Raw genomic sequence first — 12,026 nt, 5'->3', positions numbered from 1 at the left:
GTGACTACACACTGACACACTTTCATAAAAAGCAAACTCCACGCGAACATCTAATACAAGAATTTTTGGCGCTAGACAAAAAGTACAAAGAACACACAGCATTTTATACTGACGGTTCTAAAACATCACTTTACGGCGGAAGTGCTGTAGTGCAAGATAAATGGGAAAAGGTAGTCAGGTTGCCTCAGTGCGCATCAATTTTCACAGCCAAATGTCATGCCATTTCGGTGGCTGTATCAAAAATAGTCGAGATGAACATTCAAAACAGCATTATCTACACGGACTCGCTAAGTGCAATCACAGCACTGAAAGCCAGAAACGTAAGGGAACCTTTAATAGGAAATATAATCCCTAACTTAATAACCGCTCAAACACAAGCACATGAAATTAAGCTTTGTTGGATACCAAGCCATCAAGGAATTAGAGGCAACGAGAGAGCTGACGCGTGCGCCGCTCAAGCCTGCCATAAGGATGTGAGTATGTAAATATACCCCATGCAGATTGCATGAAGTTAGTAAAAAACAAGCTTAAAGAAAAATGGCAGCGTACATGGAATAACGAAGAAAATAACAAACTACATTTAGTAAAACCTATTCTAGGCGAATGGAGATCATGCAGGCATCAGGAACGTTTTATAGAAGTAATTTTATGCCGCCTGCGCATCGGACACACACACCTAACACATAACTTTCTACTGACAAAACAAGACAAACCCTTATGTGAGAAATGTGGAGATGAACTCACTGTAAATCACATTTTATTCTCGTGCACACAACTCGAACGGCTAAGGAAAAAACGTTTTACTGTATTTTACAATGAACGCATTCCCTTCCATCCCAGTCTGCTTTTAGGAGATAACCCACTAGTAGAAACTTCATCTGTTTTTAGCTTTTTGAAAGACGCAGCGATCCTAAACGAAATATAATGTATCACAGAACTACTAATTCTAAAAATTATTACCCAGTTTTTTCACGCATCTTATGATGCACCTCACCCATTTTCTCAGTTCTGAGAAGAAGGCTGAGGTCTTCATTTGGTTTGTTGGGCTCCTCAGAGGCCTTGTCCAGACAAGGACCTCGCTGAGGATACCCAATTTTTGAAATAAGTTATACCATGTGTTTGGCGCATGATAGCCTAGGTTGCTTATGCGCCATAAAACCCAATACAATACAATACAATACAAACCCAGGACCTTTAATGTATCCTTGTGCTACATTCGGGTGGATTGCAATTTTTTTTTCCTTTTCATGATACTTACTCCACCTTGTGGGCTTCTGCAGAACTGATTTGTCATATTCGGTATCCTTGTGCTTCGAGTTGTTAATTCACCCTCACGCTGTAAACTGCTAACCTCTTGGTTAGCTCAAATGGTAGAGCAACTGCCCCGCAAAGACGGCGCCAGGTTAAAATCTTGGACCAGGACAAATTTTTCCTCAATTGTGAAGCATTCTTTCTGAGAAATCTGCGTGGGCTTCCTTTGTAGCCTTGTACTACGTTCAAGTGGATGACAATTTTTTCTTTTCACTTCCCATGAAGGTTGCTTGGCTGCTCTAGGCACTTTACAGGTCTGTATAGAAATCCTCTGCTACATTTACTATATCATAATAATGTATAGCATAGCATAGCATAACTATAACTTGGCAGATCAGTCTGCGCAAATCTACAATCTAAATAAATCTTCAGGATAGGGAAAATGGTCATAAACTTGCACAAAGCTACAAAGGAAGCGCATACATGTATTGGTTTCTCAACACAGAAATGTCTGCAGGCTTTGGTCCTTGGAAAGGTGGTTGGTCCCAGATGTAATCCCTAGACAAGGATGAATTTTGCTTCAGCTGTGGTTTCCTTTTTCTTCTTTTTTTCAGAGAGGCCTATGTGGGTTTTATTTGTAGCTGTAGTATCGTGCAGGTACTATCGTCTCTCCATAATCAACATATCACACTTGTATGTTGCATACCCTAAATCTAATGAGGGGCCCCTGAAAAGAATCGGAGTTGTTGGAGTTTAGCGATTTTCGACCCTGGAACCCTGGTGTACATGTTTATATTGAAGTGCTTGGGACTTTAAAAATCTTTTGTTATACAGGTCACTTGGTATAGAGATTGCACACTACCGCTAACACTAGAGCAGGCTAAGCATGTTCAACAAGAGGAAACCTTTATTTAACATGAATTCAAGAGAGACTTAGTGAAATAGGTCGCTAACTTTTTATGCACATTTTGTATGGTATAATGTGCGACTGAATCCAACTTTATTGCACCGAGTTTCACGGCATGCCGTACACCAAAACACAGGAGCATGCAAGGTAATGGCATGCTAACCCGTATTGTGGCAAGGGAAGCATGGTCAAAATTCTTGGTTTGTTTGCAGGCACTTAAGTGTTCGTTTTAATGACACTTGCATCCTTTTTGCCCTTGATTGTCTTTGAAGACCTCTTCGGTTGCCAGTTGAGATTGCATCATCTTGTCTTTATTAAGTGTGTTCTTTAACCACTGCACCTGCTGCAGTGTTACAAGAATTGTATGAATTGAGAAATTCCTGGGGGCATTGCAGCAAGACTGTAATGCTCGTTGACATCAGCACGCTCACCAAGTGTGTCGCTAGCATTCCCGTTAGTGCTAGTGCAGCTCAGTTGCATGTGCAGAGGGAGCACTACTCGTAAAGCAACAAATGAGCCATCGGGGTGCCTAAGTTCCTTCAGTGTACAGGTAAATTTGTTGTAGTAGTTTTCATTGTACAGACATTCATAAAAATTGCAATATCTATGAAAGAGGGGAATTCAGCTGGGACATAATCAGTTCTTCGTTTACAGGTAATTTTATTGGAGAGGCATTTGACTATGTGTCTAAGTGAGTCCTTTCATTGCAGGTAAAAGTGACGCGACGGCTACAAAAGCATCCATGCCTGGTGTCCGTAGAGGAGATGGCAGCAGCGCGGCACTTTGTGAAAACATCACTGCAAAGTTTCTCAGAAGAAGAGCGCTATCGCCTTCTGGAGCCCACGCTGGAGATCAACCTGGAGCACCCAATCATTTCTAAGCTCGCTGCGCTTCGTACTTCAGAACCTGAGCTAGCCAAAAAACTTGCGAGGCAGGTTTTTGGCAATGCCATGCTCACAGCAGGTTTAATTGATGACCCGCGGAAGGTCACGTCAGAGCTAAACGATTTGCTCACTGCTCTCTTGGAGAAGCTCTGAGGCAAAAGCACGGTTATTAGTAGGGTTACCAAACTTTGCATTTAATGCTGGTTAATGGCAGTGCTGATATCACTACCATTGTATGACAATTTGTTGGCATCATCTTATGGCATATTTGGGTGCTCATGTCATAGTGCTCTAGTAGCTCTATGTTCCATTGCTGATAAGTTAGCAATATTATCACTGCTGTAGTTGATTACTTTCATAATGCAGCTTTAAAGCTGTTTTTCACCGCCTTCATAGCACTTCCAGAGCACTTCCTAACGACCACCCAAATATGCCATAAGTTAGAATTCTGCACAAAGTTTCAGAAGAGAGTAGTAGCTCTTACGGGCAACCTTTGTGGGCTGTAGGTTGCATCATCCCTACAATTCACAATCTCACGTACCCAGAATGTGCTAGACTAACACAAACGAGACGCAGTATATTTTAATAGTATTGAACAAAACTGTTGTGATCCTTTATTCACACATCAGAGGTTGAACTGAATGAAGCAGTGCCAGACTGCTTTTCTTTTTTCCTTCTTTAGAGCTTTTAAGCACAATGTGATAAGCCAGTAATACAAACTGTTATCGAGTCTTAGGCAACACAAATTGTATGGTTGAATTGCAACATGCTGTTGATGTGAGCTTATATTGGAAATGCTTTATCATTTTGAGACAAATACAATCTTACTTTGAATGACTATTGAAGTAGCAATAATGCACTGCAAGAATGGCTCCTCCTTCTTGTGTGAACAGGCGATTACATTCTATCAGAAAAATAATTATACTTCCTGGGTGTGATTTTGTGCACACATGGCATCATCGGCTTTTTCATGAGCATCATGCAAGTCAATAGTATGTTCCATTTAAAGTAAAGTTGTTTATGTTGAAACTTGTCTGTGTCCATTCCGTCTATCTAGATCTTTCATTCGTTGCACTAGAACATTTGCATCAGGATTATTACAATTACAAAATTTGTACATAAACAAATGTTGCCAACTCAAACTCATAATTGCAAGACTTGGAAACATAGCTTTCAGAAACTGCTAAAAACCGCTCTAAATTCAGGCCATGAGGGCAATATGAGCACTGAGTAAATAAATTGATGCAGAAAGATTTAATGGGCCCAACTTTTCTTCCTCGAGTCCTTGTCCATTTGTGCACTGCAGCCCTAGATAATTAACGTATCAATTCCTTGTGTTTTGAATATGGTTGACATAAATTTCTATGGCCTGCACAGCATAAAACCAAGGAAATGGTGCTGAAGTTAGAGCTAGCTTTTTTTTTTTTTTTTTGTTAAGTAATACCATAAGAGCTAGATGTGACAAAACTATGTTTGTATGCATCACCAGAAAATTTTTTCTGGGGGATTCTCTGCCAACTACGACTCCCCCTCGTTTTCCTTGCTCTCTCTACACACATATATATAGTAACTGGATTTTCGACTGACTGAAACTGTTGGGTAGATAAACCAAAGATAACCATGAAGTAGTGCTCTCTCTCTCTCTCTCTCTCTCTCTATATATATATATATATATATATATATATACATAATTACAAGCATGAAAGTCTTATATGATTTGGGTATGTGCCACCAGCACTAGCTGGATACGGGGCAAGAGAGGGGAGCAGACATTCGCCTAGCGATAACGGAACCTCGGCTGGCGCTCAGAACTGTCGGTTGCATCCCAATAAACCCTCTCTACACAGAGAGTAGTCCGTAACAGAGTGGTGGAGGTGCGGGGTACACAACGTTGCCGTATTACGGAGTCGCACCGCTTGAACTTTGCCGGAGCCACCGTCTAGCCGGTCTCTCGCCAACAACAGTCATCGTGGCACAGAACGGAGGACCAGACTCGGAGCCAGTTGCAAACGTGCAAAGGTCAACGCCAGCTGCTGCCGCACACCATTACATGGAACCACGCTCGTTCGCGGAAAGAGCAGGAGAAAATGCGGACGAGTGGCTTACGCACTACAATCGGGTGACCCGATATAACCACTGGAACTCAGTCACGAACCTTGACAACGTCGTCTTATTTTTAAGAGAAACCGCACTGATGTTTGTGAACGATGAAAAGCTCTTAACAACATGGGAACTCTTTTTTGAGGAAATCGAAAAATGTTTTGCCGACTCTAACACAAAAAAGACGTGCGGAGAGAACACTTGCCCAAAGAGCTCAAACTCCAACAGAAACATGCACTACCTATATAGAAGAAGTACTCAAGTTGTGCAAGATCATAAACCAGCGGATGTCTGAGGAAGGCCAGTCGGACATCTTCTGAAAGGCATCACAGAAGACACTACAATTTTCTGATAGTTAGAGAAGACCTCACTTCCATCTCGGATGTCTTGCGTCACTGCCGTACATTTGAGACATTGAAGACACATCGTATTGCGCCGAAATTTGGACGACTGGTAAATGTGACAACTGTCGCCAGAATCGATACGAGTCCATCCACTGACCTTGCCTCAACTATTTGGAAAATAGTATGCGAAGAACTGCAGCGACACAATGACTAGTGTGCAACACAGCTCAATTGCCGGCTGCGTACCCAGTATATCACTCAGCGCCCACAGCACCATGCGCTATTTTGCCATTGTCTGTGTGTGTCAGGACGTCAGTGTGGCTGGAACGACGTGGCCACATCGGGAGACATATCTGTCAGAACAGCGATATGGGCAATGCTTTCACCCCAGCCTTGATGTACAGAGGCGGACGGTCTCTCTTCAGCATAGTGAGGTGCCATGCCCAGTTCGACCACCTCTGCCGGCTGAGCGCTTTGAGTGGCATTTCATCGAGCATCTTCTGCCCTTGTGCTACAATTGTCATATCGAGGGCCACATCGCCAGGTACTGCAACGTGGCCCCACAAGGTTGCCAGCCACTGGCGTGCGATGACCGATCAACAATATCTGGCCAGCAACGTGTTGATCGTGTGTGCACATCTCCATGCGGTATGTCCAACGAGACCCTGGGAACGCTGCAAAGCCATTCACCGACCTCCGATCAGAGCATGACTCCACCGCCTGCCCCTCGGGTCTCCCCGTCGCCACTACCAGTCGCCTTCACAGGAAAACTAGTCAGCGCGGCCGTTGGAGGTGAGGCCGCTGGACAGTCTTCAATTATGACAGAAATACCTCCGCTAATTCGCATCTTTAAAAATAAGGTTTGTGTACATCTAGACGCGTCTCAACAGTGGCCTTAGTGGACACTGGAGGTGACTGTTTCCGTAATCAATTACGCATTCAAATGCCTGCTAGGACGAAAAGTGCTGTTTCCATGGGACCGTGTCAATGTGTTTCGTGGAGTGAGTGGAAACCTATTGTACCCTGTAGGTGTGTGCAGTGCAGCAGTTCGCTTGGGTTGTGAAACGTTAACATGGAGTTAGTAGTTTTACTTCCATGCTACGCATGACATTCTAGAAGAATGTTCTAGTGCCCTATTGTACGCTGTCGGTTATCGACGGGCGTACTGTCTTGTGGGCGATAAATTACTCCAATGAACCCACAATACTACCGGAGGGTCTGAAACTTGTGGCTATTCGTGAACATCAAGTACTGGCGCTCGTCATCCTTGCAGAAGCCCCCGATGCCAAGGATGAGTCCCTTTCGGATGCATGTGCCACGGAGGTTTCCATGATGACTATGATAAACAAATCGCTCAGTATTAACCAACATCAGGAACTGGCAAATATTCAACAAAAACACTTTACAATCTTTGACTTTTCCCAGCAAGAGGCTCCGCCATCCTTTCCCCCTTATGTACAGCATCGCATAGACACGGGATCTCGCCAGTCTCTGCGACAAAAGGCATACTGGGTGTCACCTTCGGAGCGCAAGGTGATCAATGACCAAGTCCGTGACATGGTAAAGAAAAACTTTATCCAAGAGTCGAGTAGTCTGTGGGCAGCCCCAGAAATTCAAGCAAAATAGAAAGATGGCACATGGCGATTTAGCATTGAGCATCATTTAATCTATTAAATCTGTTCATTTGGCCATGTCCGTAACATTTGAAGCATGCCCTACCCATACCTTTTCAAAGGGACAGACATTGAAAGAGCTTTTTTACAAATGATCTGGAAGGGTGTGCACTTATGTATGAGCTTGTACTCGCAAGTAATTCATGAAACGAAGAAATAGCCATGCGCTCAACTAACATCTAGCAAAAGAGGAAACTCATACAGGTTTCTCTAAAAAGAATGCTTCACATTCTGGTCCTGGGTTTGAACTTGTAACCAATGCTTTTCTGGGGCGGTCGCTCTGCCATCTGAGCTAACCAGGAAGCTAGCAAATTACAGAGTAAGGCCAAATTATTCAACAACTTGAAGTACAGGTACGCACAATATGGCAAATCAGTTCTGCAGAAGACTGCAATGCGACAGAAGATTCATGTAAGGGCAAATTGTCAACCACATCATGGAATAGAAACAGAGCAAGGGCTTCCAAAGCTGCAGGACAGAGAAAGCACTTATGCAAGAGTGCAGGTTTCCTGCTGCAAGCAATGTAATAATAATTGGCTTGTATGTTGACAACAGCATTGTCCACAAACCAGCTATCTTACCATGTTCAAAGAGGCCCTGAACCACTTTTCTGACTAATCATAGAATGACATCATTAATAAATTATGTCACTTCATGAATCTCCTACCGCAAAAGCTTTTGGTATCCTTCAAGCACAACTAAAGTTAGACATGGTTATCGGATCGATGAGCTGCTTGCCCTGTTCATTCATTTACACTAGCATGCTGGAAGCTACGCAGGGGAGACAGTAAGGTGATGCAAGAGATCAATGCTGTGCCCAAAGGTTGAATGTCACGGTAGCGATACGGCTCATGGCGGCTGTGGTATCTAAGCTACGCTTTCATCTCAAATGCCACAGGCAGCAGACACAGAAACATGCAACTGTCATGTGTAGATTGACTGTGCAAAGATGAACTGGCTTTTCTGTCATTTTGTAATTGCAGACGTGTTTTTCATTTAACGCAAATAAGCGATAATTGTATTACTGAGAATGTTCTCATGATTACGAAATCAGCCAATAGCTGTCGTTGGTGCAGCTGCTTGCAATGACAATGCGTGATGACATTTAGGAAGTGAGAGCAAGCGATTTTTTTTACCGTTTTTCATATGAGATTGTAATTTCCCTTCTGCATGCAGTGCAATAATATTTGGCTCACATATTCTAAGGAGACAGATAGACAATGTTTTCTTATGTTCAAAAAGCATTTCAGGGATCCTTTAAGAAGTGTTTCAGTATGCTTTAAGTCATAGGCATCTATGCAGACTTGTACACGTTACAGAAAAAATGTTACCAATTACAATTACCTCACACAACAATGTAATTGATTACATTTACCAATTACTGTTCCATGAAAGTAATTAAGGAATTACTCAAAAGTAATCAGTTATTTGGAGGCTACTATCCTCTGAAATTTAATGACACTGCTCAGATACCCTATTCAAAACAAGCTAGCCTGGCACATGTAATGTGTCCCCTGCACCCCTTCATACATTATCTTTACTAACAATTGCTTTCGAAAAATTTCGGCAATCATATTCCCTCATTTTTGTCGTTAAGACATCGGCAGTGACTCTGAAAACTTGCTCTATGTGTGCTCTGTGGAGTAAGGCGGTGTAGTAACGTAATCTACCACACAATATTGTCATTACTCAGCATCTGGGTCCTCTGTGAAGTGTAGTGCTTTACTGTTGCTGGGGCTTGAAGACACTCCTGGTTGGGCCAATGATAACCTGTAAAAATCATCCGTATCAGAATTGGAATCAGTTTATTCAAAGCAAAAATGGGAATAATTACATGATAAGTATATACAGAAAGAGGTCCCGTAGTTAGAAACTGAAATGGGACCTCCTGTGCATGATGACTAGATTTAATAAAACAGTAATGGCAACATGTGAAATTTCCAATAATAAAAGTTTTAGGATACAAGGCACAAATGAACAGAAAAGCAGCGGATGAATGTATTAAGCAATAACAAGGCTTTGGATTAGACAACAAAAGGTGAAACTACAAAAAATTGCTTAAAAAAAAGAAGTAAACAAAATGTGAGAGACATATAGAGAAACGAAATGGTAGTTAAAAATATAACACATTGTACACTCAAATGGGAAAGTCGGAGGAAGCTAAAAGAAAATACTTAAGTTCTTTACGAAACCTGTGAGCTTTGAACAATTTTAAAGGGAATGGTAATGTGTTCCACAGAGATAAAGCTGAAAAATGTAATGACTGCTTACCATAGTTGGTGCGAACGATGGGTAAATTGAAGTTCATATTTCCTGCAAATCTAGTATTATTTACATTAGTAAGGGATGTCTTTGGTATGATTGTTACTGGAATATTATTGTTTAATTACCTAAAAATAAATATGGCCAGGTTATATTTAACAAGATCAGTCACATTCAAAATATTATTTGCATGTAACAGCTGAATTGCGCTAATGCTACGAGGTGAAAATGTTATTAGTCGAATTGCTCGATTCTGAATTACTTGCAACGAAGTGAATATGAGAATGAACAAAAGCATAATAAAGCGACTTGAGAGTTGAAAATGAGAAATATGGTGGTGCTTTGATTAAAACGCGTATTCCGTATGCCATTTTCTTTTTTACATTAGCTATGTGAAGGTGAAATTTAAGATGACGATCAAATTCCACACCTAAATAGGTGCAATGATCGACTGCAGTGATTAGGTGATTGTTGATGGAAATAGATTGAAGGAGCTTAGGCGATCACTGATGTGAGGCAAAGACAACAAAATTGGTCTTTTTATGGTTAATCTGCAGCTTGTTAAGTTGACACCATGTGGAAAGTTTCACGAGATCTTCGTTTACCTTACGTGTTAGCGTTGATATACAATTGTTAGAACTAAATATAGTAGTATCATCAGCGCAAGGAATACACTTAGATGAGGAGAGGCAACTAGGCAGATCATTAGTATAAGGAAAAGTAGAGGACCTAATATGGACCCTTATGGGACACCAATGTTAGTAGTAGCTTCTTTAGAGAAGTATCCAGAAATGTTAATGACTTGTTTTCAATCTTTTAAGTAACTGCGGATGAGAAGTAGAGGTGGACCAGTTATTCCAATGGCCTCAAGTTTAGCACAAAGAATTGTATGATTAAGTGCGTCGAAGGCCTTGGATAGATCAATGAATATCGACGCTGCAAAATTACCATCATCAATCGCTTTTTTAAGATAATCAGTAATGGAAATAAGTGCTGGATTAGTTGAAAAGCCAGAACAAAAGCCAAACTGATAAGGGGAAAGAATACTAAATTTATCTAAATATTTTGTTAGACGCTTTTTGATAAGTTTTTTAATAACTTTATTAAAAAATGGAAGAGTGCAAATGGGTCTATAATTTTGTGTAAGCGTACGATCACCTTTGTTGAAGACGGGAATGACTCGACCGCGTTTAAGTTCACGTGGAAAAACACCGGTTTTAAAAATCAGGTTAATGATAGCTGAGAGGACGTTAGCGATATGTTCCGCGATCATTTTAATGTGGTAGGTGTTAATATTATCTAGGCCAGCACTAGTGGTTTTAAGGGTTTTAATTACTAAAATTACTTCATCAGGTGCTGTTGGAAAAAGAAAAAATGAATGAGGTAAGCGTTTAAAGGACATGTTAAAGCATGAAGCGGAATCAGAAGTGTTGTTGAAGAAAGCATCACAAAAGGCATTTGCAATATCAAGCGGATTAATGTATTCCATGTCATTGTGAATGATTCTCGAAATGACGTTCTGAGAGTTACGGTTTAAAAAGGTGTTAACTATTTCCCACTTTTTTCTAGTGTTATCACCACATTCTATAATTTTTTGTTCGTTATAATTTCTCTTCGCACTTCTCAGCTGTGCAGAAAGTGAGTTAGAACATTTTTTATAACAGGCAAGTAATTTAGTATTGAAAGGTTGCTTCTTTGTTTTCTTATACAAATTTTCATGTGACCGCATTGCTTTCAGAAGGCTATCTGTAAGCCACGGATTTTCTGGCGATGATACCTTTTTTCTGCATTTTATTTTATGAGAGTGGTAGTTGAAATGCGATGAAAGTGTCGTTAAAAACTGCAAAAAAGCTTTTTGAGGTTCATTAGATGCTACAACTTTCGACCAGTCAGTTTTAGTTACGCTAGCAAGGAACATCTCTTTGTCAAGTATAACTCTGTAAAATGACGTGTTAGATATGACTGAGTGATTGCGCAGGCATAGAACGATAGGATAATGATCGGTAATATCGGTGGTAATAATGCCAGCCTCAGGTGGATCTGTTAAGTTCGATAATGCGTGATCAATTAAGGTGCCATCGGCAATGTTAGGACGACGAGTAGGGAGAGAAATTAAACATTCTTATCCAAAACTATGCAAGATGCTTGAATAACTAGAGGAATTAGATGAATTGGTATCTATAAGGTTAATGTTGATATCGCCCATGATTATTGCGTTACAATTAGCGCATTATATTTTTTCCATGGTTTGATCAAGGGCACTACAGAAGTCAGTAACGAGAGAAGAAGGTGAGTGATAAATGCAGCCAAGCACTAAGTTCTTTTTGTCTATACTGAAGACGGGGGAATCAAATTCAACAAACACAGATTCACAGTTAGTAATATTCAACTCCAAGTCAGGCCGTCGTTTATATGGAATGTTAGATGAGACAAATATAGCTGAACCGCCGTGATTACTCGTCTCTCTGTGAGAATACTCAGAAGTGTATGAGTTAAAGCAGAATAAGTCCTTGTCATCATTACTAAGCCAGGTTTCAGATACACATATTATTGAAAAGGCATTGTTAAATGTCGAATACAGGTGCTGAAAATCGTCAAAATGCTT

The 12,026-nt window shown here is 40.9% G+C and overlaps 1 protein-coding gene across 1 annotated transcript in view; it reads left to right on the top strand.

Annotated features, from left to right (window-relative positions):
* Trap1 (TNF receptor associated protein 1) overlaps positions 1 to 4,667 on the top strand; it is a 67,297-nt gene extending 62,630 nt beyond the window's left edge. The window contains exon 7 of the mRNA XM_050182384.3: positions 2,869 to 4,667. Coding sequence (XP_050038341.1) covers positions 2,869 to 3,195 — 327 coding nt within the window. The 3' untranslated portion in view covers positions 3,196 to 4,667. The remainder of the gene's footprint in view (positions 1 to 2,868) is intronic.
* The last annotated feature ends 7,359 nt before the right edge of the window (positions 4,668 to 12,026 follow it).

Source organism: Dermacentor andersoni, chromosome 7, assembly GCF_023375885.2.
Source record: "Dermacentor andersoni chromosome 7, qqDerAnde1_hic_scaffold, whole genome shotgun sequence".
NCBI lineage: Eukaryota > Metazoa > Arthropoda > Arachnida > Ixodida > Ixodidae > Dermacentor > Dermacentor andersoni.
The sequence above is the reverse complement of the archived record's forward strand: the minus strand, read 5'-3'. Positions and strand labels throughout refer to the sequence as shown.